The sequence below is a fragment of the Oreochromis niloticus genome, linkage group LG23 (assembly GCF_001858045.2).
Source record: "Oreochromis niloticus isolate F11D_XX linkage group LG23, O_niloticus_UMD_NMBU, whole genome shotgun sequence".
Classification (NCBI taxonomy): Eukaryota; Metazoa; Chordata; class Actinopteri; order Cichliformes; family Cichlidae; genus Oreochromis; species Oreochromis niloticus.
The window spans coordinates 30,980,520-31,000,241 of NC_031986.2; the positions used below are offsets into that span (position 1 = coordinate 30,980,520).

General features: G+C 41.8%; 1 protein-coding gene across 3 annotated transcripts in view; it reads right to left on the reverse strand.

Moving 5' to 3' along the window:
* Positions 1-19,722, reverse strand: part of pbx1b (pre-B-cell leukemia homeobox 1b) — a 65,492-nt gene that overhangs the window by 16,304 nt on the left and 29,466 nt on the right. For all 3 annotated transcript variants that reach the window (XM_005451135.4, XM_003444302.5, XM_005451136.4), the window contains exon 3: positions 455-699. In XM_005451135.4, coding sequence (XP_005451192.1) covers positions 455-699 — 245 coding nt within the window. The remainder of the gene's footprint in view (positions 1-454; positions 700-19,722) is intronic.

The window sequence follows — 19,722 nt, forward strand, 5'->3', positions numbered from 1 at the left end:
ACAAATGCCTTTAGAGACCACCGTGCTCGCAGACCTGAGCCTCTAGCCCTGCTGTGGTGTGCGTGCCAGGCTACAAAAACGTGGAGATGCACGACAAGCTAAAATTGCATTAAAGTGCACATTGCGATGTTGCTTTTGGTGTGTCCTGCTGTCACAGCAAATGCACAGGAAACTGCCTCGTGAATGGACCCAGTCACTTTTAAGGCATCGCCTTATGCTGGGATGTGGACAGTAAAAAATAACCAACATATCAAAGGGTTATCATGGCTATTTCCATTTGTTATAACAGCTCCCTAACATCATTAAGCTGGTCATACGTGGGTGTGTGTGTGTGCACTGAAAACACTATTTCAAAAAATCAGTGTGTTACGGTTCTGTGGAAAATCTCTATACATCACAGCCCTATTTTCACACTCTGTCAGGTGTTGGTCTAAGGTGCATCGTCTGCTCTTACCTGTTCATACTTCTCTAGCTCTGTATGGTAGATCTGTCTGATCTGGGACAGCTTGGCCCTGTAGTCAGAGTGCTCTGCTGAGTTGTCGGCCCCTGCCCCTCCAGAGGCGGCCGCTGCAGCCGCCGCTGCCGCAGAACCTCCGCCTTTCTCCGGTCCGGACACGCCCTCTGCCAGCAGCATGTTGTCCAGTCGCATGAGCTGGGGGTCTGGGGGCTCCTCCTCCTGGGCGCCGCGAATGCTCAGCACTGCGATGACAGGAGAGGGTCAGAGGTCAGTCATAAAGGTCGCACCTGCAGCGGTGTGATGCACCTTAACAAGCTGTCAACCGCGCAGCTGACACCCCTGAGCTGCACCCACACATCCACCAGCTCAGTGTGAGCCGTGCAGTATAACAAAGACAGACACACAGGCTGAGGGAGACTGAAGTCTGCCTCACTGAAAGAAACATGGGGTCTGCTGTAAAAAAGGAACATTTGAAGATGGTGCTGCCTCCTCTCATTATCTATTCAACTTTCAAATTCAACCTCCTAATTGGTTTCACGTTTGTTTTTCGTCCAAAGCTACTTCCACAAATACCCCAAGAAATTAATGACTTTGACAGGCCTGAAGACGATCTATGGAAAGAAGCTCTCATGATCAAATTAGATACACTCCTTTTGGAGACATAAGCTTCTTTGATTTGCATGTTTTAGATATTTTCCACAATTCTGTCCACTCTTTTTCCCCCAAAAATCACACAGCTCTCCATCAGGCTTCTGGTCACCCACACTTCCTTTTTTAATCAGCTCAGCTGGCTGCCAGATTCACTTGAGCTCAAGTAATTAGTCCCCTTATTTGGTTAATATACCGACAGAATAATAAGCACCAACTGTTTTGACAAATATTTCCCTGTTTCCAGCTTCTAGGTTGTGGAATTTGTTTATTTTTTCTTGGGTTACGTCGTTAGTTTTTTTTTTTTTTGATAAAACACGACATCTGAAGAAATATTTTGTTTCCTGTTATTTTAGTCAACCTTTCTTCCTTAAATGGATATTAACATTAATTTAAAAACAAACAAACAAACAAAGCAGAAAGCAAATACAATCAAAAGAAAACTGCTTTTCCCATTTGATACAGAGTAATCCAAATTCATGGTTAAAAGTTATAACAACTTTGTGTTTTATAAACTATGGATTACAAAAAAACAAATAATCTGATTAATCCTCTGCCATATACATCCCATTACAGTTCAAAAAGGACCCCAGACCTTTTTAAATAGTCTTTGTTTGTCCTTAGATATTGACGTTTTTCTATATATGAGTAGGTTGAGATAATTTCTCGTTTTTCCAAAACAATGCTATGATCATTTTGGGAATAAGATAAAAAATGGGTACAATTTTACTATAATTTTGCATTGAAATCAAGTAGAAATTGCATTGAGGCAAGTGGAAATTCTTTTAAGAAATATTCTGAAAAGTCACTCTGATCTGATCCCCAAATATTTTAATCTTTTCACCATGATTTTATTTATTCTTTACAGTAATTATTCTTTACAGCACTCATTCAGAGTTGCAGCTGTGTATGTGCCTGTTTGGGTTTTAGGTGTGAGCTGATTTCACACCTAAAACAGTATGGTTTATGTATTAATAGCGTCAGTAAATAATCTGATTAAATACTCCTCTTGTCCACTAGAGGTCTCCCTTGCCATTCTTTAGGACATCCAAGTCCCCACCTTCCATTTTCTGAGGTGAAAACACAGGCTCAGACTCTTCCTCCTCCATCTGAGAACCATCCATTTCAATATAAAATCCCTTCTCCTGTGTGAAGCGTTGTGCTGCTAGCATTCAAATTGACCCCAGAGTGGACATCGAAGGCACTCTGACGGCAGCTGGTGTTACCGTTATCGGACCTAACAGGAGCCCTGACTCTGTGACTTTGCGCCCCTTGAGTGTCGATAGCCATTTAAAACAATACCACTTGTCATTTGTCTCGTTGTCATTGAATGAGAAGGGACAGGCACGGAGCACTTCATTAATTCAGAGACAATGGGAGTGCTTGGTGCATTAACCCCAGACTGCTGTCCGGGTTGGTAGGCCTGGGCAGGGGGTCACTGGGATGAGAATGAAGCCTGCTGTACTAGTAGGGGAAGAGGAGGGGGGCTCCCACATTCACCCCCACCTTTGCCTTTAAGTGGACTGGAAATGCAAATATGGCAACTGTTGGCGAGTGGAAGAGGTCAGGGTTTCAGGCCATAGGCTCAGCGGGAGGTAGATTGAGTGTGGGAGGAGTATTGGAGAAACGGCGGCGTTGGGGGGGGGCGTCTCTTGAGATGGAAAGACAGTACAAACATCCTGTCTTATTACCAAGACTCTTTCATCACTCCAGTAATGTATAGACAGGCTTAGAGGGGAAAATCTCAGATGGCTTCACACCCGCCTTACCTCCACACCGTCAGAACTGCTGCCACGTTATGACCCAATCAAACCCGCTCCATCAGAAACTCTAAACCCGCCTGTCTGCTTTAGTTAACGTACATCAGCAGTGGCCCCGCCGCCACTGCCGCTCCCACGGCTCTTGAATGCTCACCAGTACAGAGAGGCACTTTTTCTACATTTACCACCTCATAAATACCGATCTAAAGTGGGTGTTAAAATAGAAGCACACCACAATATCCCATGGACTAGCTGCTCTTTCTGGAAGTAATTTTTAGTAGGAAAACATCTCACAGCAGTACATACTTAAAGAAGAAAAAAGAAGGCTGACAACTTACATTATGGTAACACTGAACTGAAAACAGGTTGCAGGATTTATAGGTCAAGCCATACTGAAACTATCTATCTGGGTTTTAGCCGTAAAGAGTTGATTTAAATAACACCTCTTCAAAATTAAAGACCGTTAATGTGCTCTGTAAGTAGAAGATTGATATTTAAGTGGACCTATTTGATTAATTAATGATGGCAATGGCCGGTGTTTCTGTTTTGTTACATCATTTTTGCTCTAGTTAACTGTTCAGACAGTGTGATGATGTATTAGATTTTAAAACCACTCATTAACTCATCAGTTATGAAGTTGCTTTGTTTCATTGGGATAAAGGAGGGAATGAAGACCAAAATCAGCAAAAAACCCCAATGCTTTCTAATTGTGCCTTATTTAGTTGGTTAGTTATTAGTTATTATTAATGAGACACTCAGTTTATTCACTATTTATTAAACTGCTAGCAAAGCAGGAGAACACAACATTAGTCCAGGATTCTCTGGTTTCCCAATGAAAGTTCTGGGAATGTGCTTTTATTACATGGATATCATAAAATGTTGTTGTTAATTTAACAAAAATATTGCTGTTTGGCACAGCTGCCTGAGATTACTGACTACAGTAACCCTAAAACGAATGCCCTGATTAATTTTAAGTGGGAACTGGAATGCCCCCTCAATCTCCAACTCGGAAAGCTGGAGAACCCCCAGCAACCTCGGCTTCACAATCCAAGATGGTCACAGAGCACCTAAATCTTAGTAAAACTGTGAAACGTGTAATCTGTGCTGCCGCTGTTGTGTATTTGTGTCTCACTAAACAAGCCAAACACAGAGTACTGTATATGGCAGAGTACAGACTGTTTTTGAGCAAAGGTTTACAGAAGAATAAACATTAGACAACATAATGTGTGACACATCTCTAAAGTGGCTAAGACAAAAACTATAATCCAGTTTGGGTGTTCCGAAATTGGCCCAGAACTTTACATTTGGTGCATCTGTAATAAAAATGATCTTTTTAAAATTTACATAAAGCATATGGGACAAGATATCGTCTCCTGCTTCCCAAGTCCAGGAATAAAGAGTAAAAGTCCAGAGAACACCAGCATGTCTTCACAGATGTTTCAGGCAAAAGTCCTAGACTAGATTTCTTCCCTAACCCATAAAACGTCTAGACTGTCAAATGAAAATGGAACATAAAAATTCCCTGTGTCCACAAAAATGATTCAGTTCATGTCTGCCAAGTTCCAGCTTAACATTCAAAGTGTTTATTTTACTTGGCTTGAAGCTCCTCCAACATCAGTCTTAGAAGAGTGCCTGTTGCAGAGAAGGTCATTTCTTAGGAGATCTCTTGGATGGGAAACAGAAAAAGTTCTAGCAGGCTGACATTTTTTCTCTACGAATAAGAAAGGTCATGGACAAATGGAAAGAAAACGACTACATCCAGCAATGCTGCTTATTCAAAGCCCTGCATTGTGCTCAAAATCAGTAGGTAACGCTGTCTTAAACTGACAATTAACACAAACACTGACGTGATCCCCAGGCCTCGCTTGTTGACACGTGTATACCTTCGCTAATCAGCCCGCATATCATATCCTCCCCTCGTATCCCAGCTCCATTCTTGCTGCTGATCCAGCTGTCTTGGAGAGCATCTGTCAGGAGGGACCCAGGAAGGAACAATGCATTACGCCATGTTGGCTGTGTACTGTCATCCCTCATTGACAGCACATTGTCACACTTACAGTGTCCTCTGAGCTGGGAACAAGCTAAGTAGCTGCCTGCCTATAATATCAGCTCTTCCTGGCATCTTATCGCAGAATCTGACGGGAACTCGCTCTGAGTGGGGTTAATCTGGATTTCTGCATTCATTTTTAATTTAAGAGCCTAATCAGTGCTGTCATTGCCCCGCGATGGGTAGCTTCCCTTACGTTGAAAAAAAAACTGCAGACCTGAGTATTTGGAAGTGATTGAAGCAAATGATGATTTATTTCTTCCACCCTGAACCTAAAGCGCATAATTAAAACCATGGAGGGATTATCTCAAACAAATACAATTAATAAGGAAAAGAAAGGGATAATGTGCCTCCATAAAATTGGCTTTGCTGTGGGTCATAATTACACGACTCAGTGAGGGCCACTTTATTGGCTAATGGCAGCCTAATTGATTCATCCTAATGTATTTCGAGCCTTGGGTCTGGTGGGCACTCCCTGTCCAATAGTGCTGGTGAACTTACTTAGCCACCCGCAGACAAACACTGAAGGTTCTCTCAGGGATAAACAATTATCTGTGGATGTGTGTGTGAGATTTTCCCCCACTCCTCGTCGTCGACAAGCACACGTTTTTTTGTATGTCTCTAATGGATGCCATTTCTCTCTTGGAGGTGTTTCAAAGATGGCTTGTTGTCAGACGATGCCTTATCCCCCCCCCTCCCTTCCTGTTGTTGACAAGCAATTCTCACAAGGAGGCACGCACCAGGCTTTATTGCTTTGCTTATGCGTTAATAAAAACATGGGATTTTTTTTTTTTTTTTTACCACAGTAGCTTTTGTTATTAATGAATTTATGAATCGGATGCACAATAGAGGATTTTGCCGGGAAGGAATCACGTATTCATGGTGTCTCTGTGTGGATGGATTGGGAGAGGACTGTTGGTGGTTTTACTGCTCTGTGTACACGCTGAGAGACAAAATGTCACCGGCTGAGAAGACAAGAAAAGTAAACTGGAATGGGAGAACATGACATTTGTTTAACTTCCCAACATCTGGCCTTTTACAAATCAAATCGATATTTAATAAAAGCCCAGGGCAATTGGCTTTTGGAGAGGTGGATGTTTAACTGTCTGGTCGTTTCTCTGGGAATATTTATTTCATTTCCGCGAGGCTGAGGGAAAAAGCTTTTGCTCTTTGAGGGTAAGCTCGGAATATCATGCTCGGAGATGATTAACGTCCTTGTTTGGGGGAGAGCAGCTTGCCTAAACCTCCTCCCGCTCCCCCCACGTTGCTTGTTTTTCAGCGAGCACATGTGTAACATTCTCCGTTTCCCATTTATTAGTCATTCGAGAAGACTGGCTCATGGCCTTACATGAAGATGTCTGTGGGTATTAAAATATTAATTGAACAACTTGCAACAGAGATGCGCCATTTCAGAGCGGCTCTGAGTTTGGGGTTGGTCTTAATTGAACAAAGACCAGAGAATAACCCGTCTTCTCCCTCTGACGGAGAACGAAGCGTGGCAAAATGAAAGTGGGCTGGTAGCCTGGGGCAACAGAACTAGTGTCTTTGGAGAAATGCCATGGAAGGACACAGGTCCATTATAGATTGTCACATCATCTCACCATACTTGATATGATTCAAGAATGTGCGGAATATTAAAATTGACAGCAAATACAAGCCAGATCCAAGTCTAAAAATATACTTTTGAGTCAGTGACAATATTTGGGATTGTATCAAAAGCTTGTCAGGGGATTAAGATTTCTTCCAGGACACTGCCTGCATCTTCAAAATGATTCAGTTTTTTTTTGTGGCATAACAATATCAGACTCAAAGAGTTACTGCACACCATGCTCTGCAGTCCAGATATCTTATCCTATCAGATTAACAGAGGCAAATGGCAGGCTGTCAAAAAACATTACCATATGTAATCCCCTTCTAGATTTCGGAGGCATGTCGACAGGGACTGTTGGCATGGCAGCCTGTCACGGAGATCGGGTGATTGGGGGGAAGCCTTATGTTTAATTAATGACGTTGGGCTGGTCTGTCATAGTTAGCGAGATGGACGGTAAAACATAAAGGCCTCTGACAGAGATTGGATGCCTTAGTTCAGACTGGTGGAGACCTTTGGAGGCCTCCCACTCTGCATCCAGATACTGTGAGCTGCAGTGTTACGTCACGAGGAGCGGCACGGGGAGAGAGAGCCAAAAGTGACACTCGATACCGGTCAGGTGACAGCATGCCCAGGCAGATCAACAACTGCCTGGTTTGACATTTTGAAGAGCTCTTTGGCAGCAAAGACTTCAGCCGCTCATGTTTTCAATCAGTTTTTCAGTGGTGCACAGAAAACATAGAGTAAATATGTATTTGGGTTGATACTCCTATTAAAATTCAAACTTCTGCTTAATTTTGAATATAAAACACCATCTTATCTTTCTATCCAGTCTATCTGATGCCCCTTAACTTACTGAGGTTTTATTTGCTCAAGTTTTAATAAACCTTTCAAGCAGTCCGCAGTAACATGAAAATGCATAGAAAACTTCACAATTTAATCAGAGTAAAAAATTCCGGTATCTCTATATTGACTACTTTTCTGTATGCATATGCATGAAATATGGCAGCTACACTGCTCCAACATCTGTACAGCTACGATGCTATTCTGCTACATGTGCTGCAGACAGAGCTGAGCGTACTGAATAATGGAGTCCCTCTGCTGGACAAACTAGCCAGAAAGTTTTCATGTCGATCCATATCTATAACAATTTATTAGTAATAAGCAAATGTCAACTGAAAAATGCTGGCTCTAGTTTACAGGCTATGCTTTTCTTCTCTCTGCTAGATAAAAGTTTCAAATCATGCTGAAAGGATGAGACCAAAACAGAAAGGCCAGGAAAAACTTGCAGTTATGTTGGCTTATCACTCTGGCCTGGCAGAAATTATTTATGGCAATACGACAGTAAACTGCTGTGGATAATTTTCGTTATGTATGTTAAGAATTTGCTTTAAAATACAGCCTTATCTTGTACCTACAGAGACTTCGTTTTATTCAAATGATATTCCATTGTAAACTTGGCTGTAGGAACTGTATCAACGGTGTACATTACTGTGTATAAATGAATCATAAAATATAAGCTAGTGTATGCGCGGTGCTGAAAGCGTGAGCTAAACAGTAATGTGTTGTGAATGACGTCTAGCAGAGGGAGTCATGCTAGGACAAGGCACGGATTAATTGCACTTCAGGAAAGTGCCTGAAAAAAACAAGTGAATGCTAATGTCATCATCTCACATGGAATACTGCCATTTTAAAAATATGGTTATTTATTTGTGCCATTTATTTATGACTGCAGTCACTCAGTAGCCCTTTTTAATCAGAAACATTCCACCAAGCAAACGCGTCATCGTGACCGATTGAGAAGACAAGAAAAATCCAGTAGTACTTGTGGTTGTTGTTAACTTACGTCATTGTGAAAATATTTTAACTTCAGTAGGTTTTACATTTTTCGCAACTGTAAAAATATTCTTATCTTCTCTTCGCTTGAAAAATAACAACTGGATCATTAATTTGGAGCTCTCAAAGAAAATCTGCATGTGAATAAAATCCCTATATTTTTAAAGTGATAAACAGAAAGTGGTGTAATCCTGCACTAAACAGTCCCTCTTTAAAACATTACTGTGTGTCGGGTCAAAGCCAAACGCTTTTGCATAATTAACCCTTTCTGGTCAGGCAGTGGTCGAGCCTGTCTGTCTGGATTTACAGTGACGTGACTGGCCCTATTTGTTTGTATTGGTGCTTCAGTGGACACACTTCATTGTGGTTTCAGCAGTTAATAAATCACAGTAGAAGCCCCCTCTCTCTACACAAGCCTGTGCTGTGGTGGTCCTGTCACAAGGCAGGCACCAGAGCCGAAGCGACAGCTACATGCTAATTCAACATCGGCATAATTCATTATACAGTCGCAAGTGTACTGGAATGGAAAGAGAACCAACATACACCAGGAGGAAGACGACAGGCATCAAACTGTTAAATCCTGCTCTCCTTAAGTCCCCTCTGTTTGCCTTTGTAAGGACTCAAGGATCGCTGCCAGTGATATAAAATTATACTTCATTCATAAGATATGCACAAAAAGTGCTTTGGGATGTGTGAAGAATAAAATTATTTTACTGCTTTAAATGCATAAAGTCTCGTAATTCATTTTAAGTGAGGAAGGTTAACAGACAATATCAAAGAGGTTAATGGACAATGGCGACAATTAAGTGGCAACTGAGCTCCTTTACGGTGTTGTTAAAAGGAAATCTGCCTTTTCATGAAATATACTAATCTATACAGACACTTCCTGTAAGTCACGCAAAAGCCAGTGTAAAATGACATATCAAAAGGCAGAATGGGAGTTACTGCGCTAAAGGGGAAATTAACAAAAAGATAAAGAGTCAATTAAACCGATAAGGCCTCGTGCTCTTCAGAAGGTGAAAACCAAGGGGAGTGGAGCTGACAGCCTTCACATTAAAGCGCTCCGCTGCTCTCTCATCCACCATGTGGCCCCTCTGCTTTGTCACCACCAGTTCAGAAGAGAAAGAAGCAGCATTGTCTTTGTTAGGAAGTCCTGATCACACACACTCCAGTCGTCTACTGATACCACTAATGGAGGGAATTAGAATTGGATCCACCGAGGTCGTAGGGCCACTAATAACACCGTAGGGTTCACTACAGCAGACAAAAACTTACCACTTCAAATTTACAGTTTTTTTTTTATTAGTATCATTTGTTCTTCTTCTGACATTTTAGAAAAAAAGAAATGTTTTTTTTAGCAAAACTAAATGCTTGACCTAATCTCCCAGCATCCAGGATGAATTAATTCACTGACAGCCTCGGGCTTCCATCTACTTCTGTTAATATCTACTGAGCCAAGAATGGTGAAAGTTACTTTTCCAAAGAATATTTCAATATATCTGATTATATTAAACAAAGCATCTTGAAATCCCACTGTTGGAGATCATGAGGTGCAGACAAAGTTTGAGCTCCCCCCCCGCCCACACACACACACACACACACACACACACACACCGTCATTGTTCAGTGTAGGCAATTAAGAGGAATACCATAAACTGCTGCATTGAATTGGCTTGGAGACAGATGTACGCTGGTTCCCGAGCAATCCTTGCAAGTATTATGTCATTAAAAAGGAGCTATAAGAGACAACTTTCAATGAGAACAATGCAAACAAACTGTAGTGTTTCTTTGCTTTCTTTGTCTGGAAAAAAAAGCTTATAAATGAGACCTGGTTTATTCTTTAGCCTGCTTGTCTGTTTGCCATGTGGCATACAAAGGAGTGCACTGTGTTCCTATTGGTCAGCTAATGGACTTGTGGTGAAAACTGATGCCAGAGAAGATAACTGACTTTCTATTTTTGTTGTGGGTGGCATGAGGATTCAAAGTTGGTTGATGTCCTCTGTGATACTCTACATGCGATCATATGCTGTAAAAGATGTAGCCATTATGATATAAAATACCCACTGGGTTATTAAGTCCTGCTTCAGTGACTTGATTTGTAGTATTATGGCTGTCAGTATCTTTTTTTTTTTTTTCCCGAGTTAGCAGTGGCCATATTTGGTCAAGTGGGTGAAGTGTTATTAGCTGAGCCTATTGAGTTTGGTTTGGAAGCTGCACACATAAACACTGCAGGTATGCCCCTGTACTGACTTAGATAACTATTCAGGACCTCTTTGTCAGATAGCTGCATTAAAAATGCACCTAAAGGCACCGGTACTTAGGCTTAGTGACTTAAACCACCTACAGCAGACAGCTAGTGACTACAGCTGGTAGTGTTAACACACTAATATCAATTAGAAAAGCAATGCCTTAATATTGTTCTTAATTTATTTATAACTTTGGTGAGATATAAAAAGATTAACCCTTTATGCTGTGTTCATGAAAGTGTAAATTAGCTCTAAAGACTATAAAGTCTTTTTTGTACAAGCCTATAAAATTTGTACTTATCCTGTCACTTTGCCATGTCGCACAAAGCTTTAATATATTCTATGTAACACCTTAGCGTAATTTATAAAATACTCTAAAATTATATTAAAACACAGCCATTTTGCATTTATAATGTTGTACCTTTTGATCATGTGCTTTCAGTTCATAAGTATTTGATCCTGCAGAGAAAATTAAACTGACAAATATCAGTAACAAAGGCACAAATATAAGCCCATCTGCTTGGGTTCACTCCACTGTGGAACTTTTTCATCCGACACTTGGATGGGTAGCAGTTAAAGAGCATCCAGACAAGTGTTCTAAGTGTCCCACATGAGACACTGAGCGTCCAGCAGCATGCACCAGACTGGGGCCATCCAGGGCCTCAGGCACTGTGTTGACTGGGCCTGCCATGTCATTAACAGTCGCCTTGATCTGCTCCACCTTATTAAAACCATTCCTTCAGGAGAGCAGACGAGCATGTCACAGTGTGAAACCAGGCCAAGGAGGGAAGGTGACCACACTGCCACCCTGAGCTTGTGCGGGAGGGGTGGGGAGCGGGGTGGGGGGGGGTGGGGGGAGGTGGGGGGGGAGGAATATGCGAGCACAGCGCAGCGGCTTTGTTGTCAGCCTCATCGCGGACCCCCTGATGTCCCTGTGATTCCCTTGTCAGTCTGTGTTAATAGAACTCACAGTGGTTTTGCTCCTTCACATTCTTATCTCCTGTAGCAGGACAGTCACACGGCCCAGCAGTGTCTGTTTAGCCTCAGCTGACCAGACACAACTGCTGTGTTGAATATTGACAACGTCTCTCCTGTTACTAAGAAGCATGCTCCCGCTTAGGTATGCCGAGACTTAACCAATCCCCACATATGCAGTAAAAACCAAACTGGCACCACATGACCAGAATTAAGGATTTTTAGAGGCTGACTTCCTTATACTGGTGAACTCGGGAGTTAAAAAGCTACAACAGAAATGCACAGAAACCCGGGACTGAGAGACCTGGCAGCTTCCAGCTCTGTCCCATTCCATCTATTTGACTGCACACAGTGATGTGTGGCATGTTTCTCAGAGCACAGCTCTCCTACCGCCAACCAGTTTATGTAAAAGTGATTAACAGTAATTAATCCTTAATCACCATGATTAGCCAAGTCGCAGTAAATTAAGCCACATCTGGAGCAGCTGAGGGCTCGTGAGTGGCAGCAGGCATGCTGAGTGTAAATGCCACTGTTTACTGAGGTCTACCTGAAACATCTGAAAGCAAACAGCACAAATATCACCTCAGTTGCCTTGTTTGGGCTTTGTGCCTTCGAGAACTGATGATAGTACCCCTCTATGGAGAAAATATCCTTTGAGTTTTGTAACTTAAAAACAAATTCAGTCCACAGATATTTGTGCAAATATCCCTGATAAATATTTGTGCTCTACGATGTAATTAAACATACCGCATTATTCAAAAATTGGTTCACTAACTGAGAAATCTCTCAACACAATGTGATAACAAAGTAGCTTTTAGAGGCTGCTAGTCATACATCACAGTTTAAGTTTTATCCGCCTAAATTACAATTAAAAAGGATTGATAAAGATGCTGTAATGAGCGGGACACTATTAGAAGTGACAAAATCATTTAATCTGTTGATGAAAATGAAATTAACTGGCAATAAATTTGATAAATTATCTCACGTCCATTTCAAAGCATAAATTATTCACATCATCTGGTTCCAGGTTTTTGCTTTTCTCAGAGTCCTCACTGATGTTTGAGGCCAACACAGTGAGTCTCACACCGGCTTATCAGGAGTATTTTTCATAAACACATCAAATAAACAGACATTTTTTGTAAGGATTCCTTGAACTGTGACCAAGAGAGGTTTGGTGTGAGAGCTGAAGAGTAGTTTCTCGCTACAAATCAGCAATACGGCATCTTTTTCTGATTTTGGTGATGCGACTAATGTGTTATCAGTCAGTGTGACAAACTTTGTAATTCTGCAGCATGTAAATGTCAATGCACCTATGAACATATGTGCAGGAAATGCTTCCGTTCTAGTCAGCTGAATGTCACCTTGGCATTTTTGACATGAAAGCTCCTTTGAATAAATTATACTACCTTGAAAAGTCAAACGTGTAACTACAGGAAGTGACAATGACGTTGAGGAAATGGATTGTTAGGCACTTTACATTCATGGTGGGTTTTTTTGGTTGAGCATTAACTGCTAAAGCTAAAACAGACAGAGGTGTAGGAGGGTGGTCATAGTAGTAGCTGACCATAATGTTACAATTTTGAAAACATACAAAAGACATTCATTGAGATCTTTTCCTGCTTCTTTCATACTTTTATTTGCAAAGACTATCTAGTATAATTATATTATTATAATATTAGTTGTGAATAAATTATGTAGTTAGCATACAGCTAGCATCATTTAATAGGACTACATTTATTAGTTTTCTTCAGTGCAAATTAGACTTTTTCATATGATTTTTTTTTTTTAAATTCTCATCTAGGTGGTACAAAAAGAGCCTCAATTACTTAAACAGTGAATTAACTGGGTTTAGCTCTGAGCATCTACAATAACTACATAGAGAGCACGTGATATTTTATTTGTTTTGACTCCACAAATTTGAAAATTTCCAAAGTGGAAAGTTCATCTCCTGAGTTCAGACTGTGTGAAGTGGCTTTGTGGAGCAGTATTAGCACTAATGTAAAAAAGCATTGTGAAACAGCTGAGCTTCCAGTCACAGACTATATAATCACAAACCAAAGCAACATATCTGATGTTTAATGGTTAAAAAGGTAGAAACTTTAAATTGGGAAGGTAATATGCACACAAACACATAAATATGACTTCAAAAATATAATTTTTGTGTTGTGTTGTTAAAGCATAATATATTTACATGCCAGTAAAACACTGAACAATGATTCAACCTTTACCTTAAATATCGTAGTAACATATAACATTCGCGGCTCTTTAATTATGACTAAGTCAATCATTTGAATTAAAAAAAGAACTTTTAGATATTTGGATTTATATTTTGCAAGACGTACGTGGCGACTTAAACCGCCTTCCAAGAAACTGACCTCCTACATCTTCAATAAACAGACACCAGAACAGATTCTCCACATTCACAAGGACATGCACGCAAGCACAGAGTCCACAGAGTGCCTGCCCCTGTGTGTACCCGTGCTGAATTGTTGATTGGCTGAGTTGCCTGAAGATGTCTCGGGGTGTAGCAGCAGAAGCGGCGGCGCCTCTCTGTGGCTTTTTTCCTGCCAGATAAATGATGCAGGAGGACTGGTTGTATGCCGGGAAACTGGTTCCATCACAGCGGGTGTGCTGTGTCTCTTAGCCCAATGTTTCTCTTGTGCCCCCCTGGCGAGTTTTCTCCCTGCGCCCCAGTCTCTCCCTGTTACACAGCTCCAGATTAATTACACACTTTAATGAGCTGAATTATTAATGGGGCTCTTACTTGGCAGTTTAAGGAAATGCAGAGGAGAAGATGCCGTTGAGCATCGGGAATCGGGGCTCTCATTAAAACATCACACAACGCCTTTGGGACCAGTGTTATTTAGCCGAAGAAATAATAGGATTTGGTATTTTACATATCAGGAACAGTGAAGCTACTTGAGTGTGAATCCACAGTGAGAGATAGCAAGACGTGCCCTGCAGAGGCCCGTGCACAACATTATGTCATTGAGACTGCAGGCCTGAGGAAAATGAGAGCCACAAAAGAGGCTTCCTTTCTGATTGTTCAGCACAGATGGGAGCAGTAATATCTGAAATGAGGTGGACTAAAGCAGGAGTGAAATGAATAAAAAGAGAAGCAATTTCTAGGTGAATATGTCTTATTCTTCTCTCCTCCAAGAAGGAATGGTTTTTCTCTGGAACGCTTACAGCAGTGAGAATGTTCATCAAAATCAGGATTGTAGGAAATTCTCATTATGAAAGCTGCGAAAAAAGCTGCAGGAAAATGAGATTATTCACATGATATAACGCATGCTGATAAGAGAAAATCCCACAGTGAAGAGACAGGAAATGAAACCAGGAAACAAGTTCCAGGGTTGTTCCGGAGTCTAAATTTATATTTCTGCTGGAGCTAAATTCAATCACTTCACTATTTCTATGTATGATATGCATGCAGGTATTTGTGTGATGTCTGTCTATTCAATAAGATGTTACAACATTAGCAATATTGTACAGCTCATATATCCAATCTGACAGTGCTGTGTAAGAATAGAAAGAGGCCATTTGTTCTCTAAGTACACTTCAGTGTATTCAGAGCTATTTTTTGACAAAGCATCTTTATCAAGAAAATGTTCATATTTCTGATGTCATGATGCGTGTTTATCAGACAGGTTGTGCTGCACTAACATTCGCTGCATGTCTTGGGAGCAGCAAACGGCTTTCACACTCGCTCGTGGAATCCACACTAGGATCCCAGGGGATCTCTCTCTGTTTGTGTACAAGCTGCTGCCAGAGATGACTGTTCCCGGTGTTTGGGAGGAAACAATAACAGGCTCATTGCACAGTCAGATTATATTACAACCCGGTGCTCTGCATGGCTACGACTCTGAATGGATTTTGGTTTTATTGCCACATTTGAGAAGACACTTCAGGAAAACTGATGACAGAGCATCTGACAAATAAGATTGAGATCTGAGTGATGATTTCGCTTCAGCGTCTGAGCAATATTAGCACGAGCCCCTGATTAGTAATCACCGTGAAGAGTAATCAGATGACCCAGAATGGCCTGGGTGACCGTGCAGGCAGGCGTCTGGATGGGACGGTGCTTTTGTGCAGCCGTGCAGCTCCAGACACAAAGCCCTGGGGACACTGCTACCACAACACAGCGAAACACAACCACACAAGTTGAGTGCTGGGGATTTACAAAAAAAAAAAAAAAAAAAAATGACCAAGCAGCTCATTACGTGGGCCCTTTTTGGGTCACGGAGCAGATGCAAATGTAGGTCAGAAGGAACCCCTGTTGTCAATCAAGAAAGAACAGAGAACAGGGTGGAGTAATAGTAGAGGACGGAGAGGGTGTCTCCTTCGGTGAAAGATCGCGCCTGCTGCTCTTCGCAGCTCATCCCCAAGGACAGAGGGGATCAAATCATCCACAGACGAGAGGAGTGGTGTTAAGCTTCAATGAGGAAACTTAATTAGACTCTTGCTTGTGAGGTTAATTTGAGCTAACCGACGCGAGTAAAAAAGCATTAACATTATTCTGTAGCAGGACTGGTCCAATATCCAGCTCTGTCTCCAGCCTCGTGTCAGCGTGCCATATATCACCACCGCACCAATAAAGCCTGTATCCTGCACGGTTTGCAGTTGGATGATGAGGCCGGTGTGACCTACATGCTGCAGACCTCCAGAGAGTCCAGGATCTGACTCCTCCAGCAGCCTGACAGGGAGTAAACTGCACACGTTAAGTCACCTTGAAGCAAGATTCGCTGTCACATTTCCATGCTTCAATTCCTTTAAGATGACTCGTGGTTTTTTTTTTTTTTTTTACCCCTTTTTGAGTGCAGAAACACTTAAGTGCATCATCTCATCTTACTCTTACACTTTTGGCCGATTCAGCCTCCTCTCGGAAAATCTCGGCATGAGCAGCAGCAGCAGCAGCTCCTCCAACTCTGTAGCACTTCATTTCACCTCACACTGAGCTTAGATGCAGCGCTAACTGCCTAGAGGTTGACACTTGTCTGAATAATGTTATGCTAATGCTCTAGTCTACCTGTATTTACCCCTAAGTGCAGCAAGCAATCTGTTGATTGCGAGAAAGCAATTTTCCTGAAAGAGGGGGAGAGCGGGCTGCGAGAAAGACTGAATGAGAGGGTAACAAGAGATCTTCTTTAAGCTGCGGCAAAAGCAATTTACAGAGGACGACAATTTTCTCTGGCTGTGAAAGGAGTGCTCTCTCTAATTGTGCCTACGCAGAGCCATCAAGATGGGGATACAGAAAATAGCAGAGCAAGGCTGCACGTATCCCAGAGCAACTTAGACGTATAAGCAGGAAAACAGGCTATAAAACCCCATCCCTTTTATTTAGACAGGGATGGGGTTTTTTTTATTTAAATGAACTGAGATGGCCATTCATACATAAAGAATAGCTCCCATAAATGCAGGCTAAGACTAATTATGTTTAGGTGCTACATTATATATAACAAACTACAGCAAACATGATGACATGTATAAGAGAGAATGGCTTCCATTTCGCTGCTCTCGTTTCTTTTCTCATAATGCAACTCCAAATGCTATGATGATGAATGGGGACATTGTCCTTTTAATTTGTTTGTTGGTCCTTGTGTTGCTCGAGAAGGCAGATGTAGAAATTAATTGCTCTTTCTGACAGGGAGCGGGGCTGGTGTTTGTGTAAATGTGTGTATGTGTGTTGGGGGGAGGTTGAGAAGGCTTCTAAAAATAAAGCGGCAGAACCGTGTGTGTGGTGCCAGATTGGGCTCAGAGCTGTGCTCGTCTCGCTCTGGCTCGACTTCTATCTGCCCGTGTGATAAAGCTGCTAACAGGCCTTTATCAGAGAGCAAGGGGAAATATGCTCCTGCCAGATTAGGCCCCAGACTCTGCCAAGGTTATAAACAGCCTGTTATCTGTGTCCCAAACAGAGTAATCCACGCTCTATCAGCACCCAAACATATGGGCCACACAGAGCAGAGATAGCCACTGATGGACACTTGGTTTTAATTGCAATGAGAGCCAGCGGAGCATCTCTGGGTGAGAAAAAGGACATAAAAAAGGTCTGTTATTGTGGACATCTCCCAGGCCCCAGAGTAGCTGGCCAACATTCACAAAGCCCAACCTCGACCTTTCTGCAATGCTGCACCTGCTCTTTCCTGTGCGCCGAGGCGATATCATGAATGAGCAGGGCAGCATCACTGTTACATTTCCAGGAATCTATTAAACCCCTGTTGGATATTTGTTTCCCTCTCAAATTAATATTTTCCCTTTTCATCCTGTGTCATTTGGTGTCTTTGTGCATTTCTCCAGCATGCTAAATTAGATCTTGGCAGCAGCAAGTACGCATTAATTTGATTAGGCGCTGATGGGCTATTTTCAGTTCTCGACACAACACGGGCTATTCTTCAGCCGAAGCTTCACAAAACATCAGTTCTCAGATGCACTCTGGCTCCCTAATCAATAACAGACTTAAACTCCCCCGGATGCAGCCTTGGTAAACAAGAGCCACTCAGACGCTCTGTCTTTCAACACAAAACGCACACTCAAACGAGCTCAGAAAAAGTCTGAGTGAAGTGAGGACAGCAGACAAAGATGATTGAGTGTGAACTGAGTCTTAAAGCCCTGCAGGAACCATGTAGTGCTTGTGCTGAAAAGGCCGCCGTTAATATGAGCTATTATATCTATATTTCAGACACCAAAGAATACCTCATCTTTTTATTCAGCTTGTTTTGATGGGCTGCTAACTGATTTTTGGACACTTGTTAGCATAGACACTATGCAATGACGTACCATCTTAGAAATTTCATGGATGACCAACAGGAAACTGTTTACACGTCCCGCAGAACAAAAAGAAGATTAGCATTAATTTAGTGTCATGATTCTGTTCAGTATTAACTCATTTCTATCTCCTTTTTGATCTTCACCATCTCCCAAGCTGCTAAATGCTCCACCTTGGGACGAAGTTGGTGAGCATGATGAAACCAACAACGCAGCTGAGTCAGGACCACTAAAATCAAAAGACATTAAATCTTTCCATTTGTAGTACTTTATATTTGGCTGCATAGTTCTGGGATCTTGCTCCTTTTGCACATGCAGGTCTAGACGACAAGACAGCGCACATTTCTGCCCTTCCGTGTGCATACGGGAACGTAAAACCCACCTGGTGTAGAACAGAGCAAATTTATCACTGACAACAGATAGGACTGATGGACACAACTTAAAAAGGGTAGCAGGGGTGGAGGCGGGTTGCAAAGTGGCTTGCGGATGCAACTGCAGGGAGGCAAAAGCAGGTTAAATAGGGGGCCCACTGTAAAATTTGCCAGTTACGTGATAGAAGGGCATCAGCTGAGACATCAACTAATGCGGGCTTTTATTAAGATCAGCTGATCTGCTGCAACTGCCTGAACGAATGCTCGATAAATAAATTTCTCTGTAAAGATGAAGAAAACTGCAGATAATTGTTAGTCGATTCGTGGCAACAACAGAGCCCTTTGACGTTCCACCCAGTCATGTGATCCACTATTAATATAACTATAATTGACCAGGGCAGTTTTTAGCATAATTGCTTTGACAAAACAGGAAATTATGTCGCCCTTTGCCAAATTTATGGACAAAGGATCCCATAAGTTTTAAGGTAGTATTTAAAAGAAGAAACTGCATTTTAACTTTTCACTATCTAACAATTCTGGATTCTGTCCGCATCACTTTGATGATCAGACATTCACATGCACTTCACTGTGTGACGTGTAGGTCATAAAAGAGCTGGACACTTTACATCTTTTCATTGTTGCTCGGCTACGTGAAGCACTTTTCATGCCTACGACACTATCAGCATCTCCATGAAAATGCATCATTCTTCTGTTTTTTTAAGCATTACCATATCTCCACCTGCCCTCATCCTTCTATATAATAGCTGTGTTTTCATACTGCTCTCCACTGTGGCCACTGGCAAACACATTTGATATCGGATATGGTTGCGTGGCACATCTCAAAAAACTATTTGTGAAAGACCGCAACATGGCTCTTCCCAGCTTCCAGCTGCCATTACTGGAGCACTTAGAAGTAATTTAAGCTCAAAGATCAGATGGTTTTCACCTAATTGCATCTTGGGAGTTGTAGTTAATGTTCAGTTTTTAAATACACAGGCTTACACTTTGATTGATGTTGCTCTCAATTTA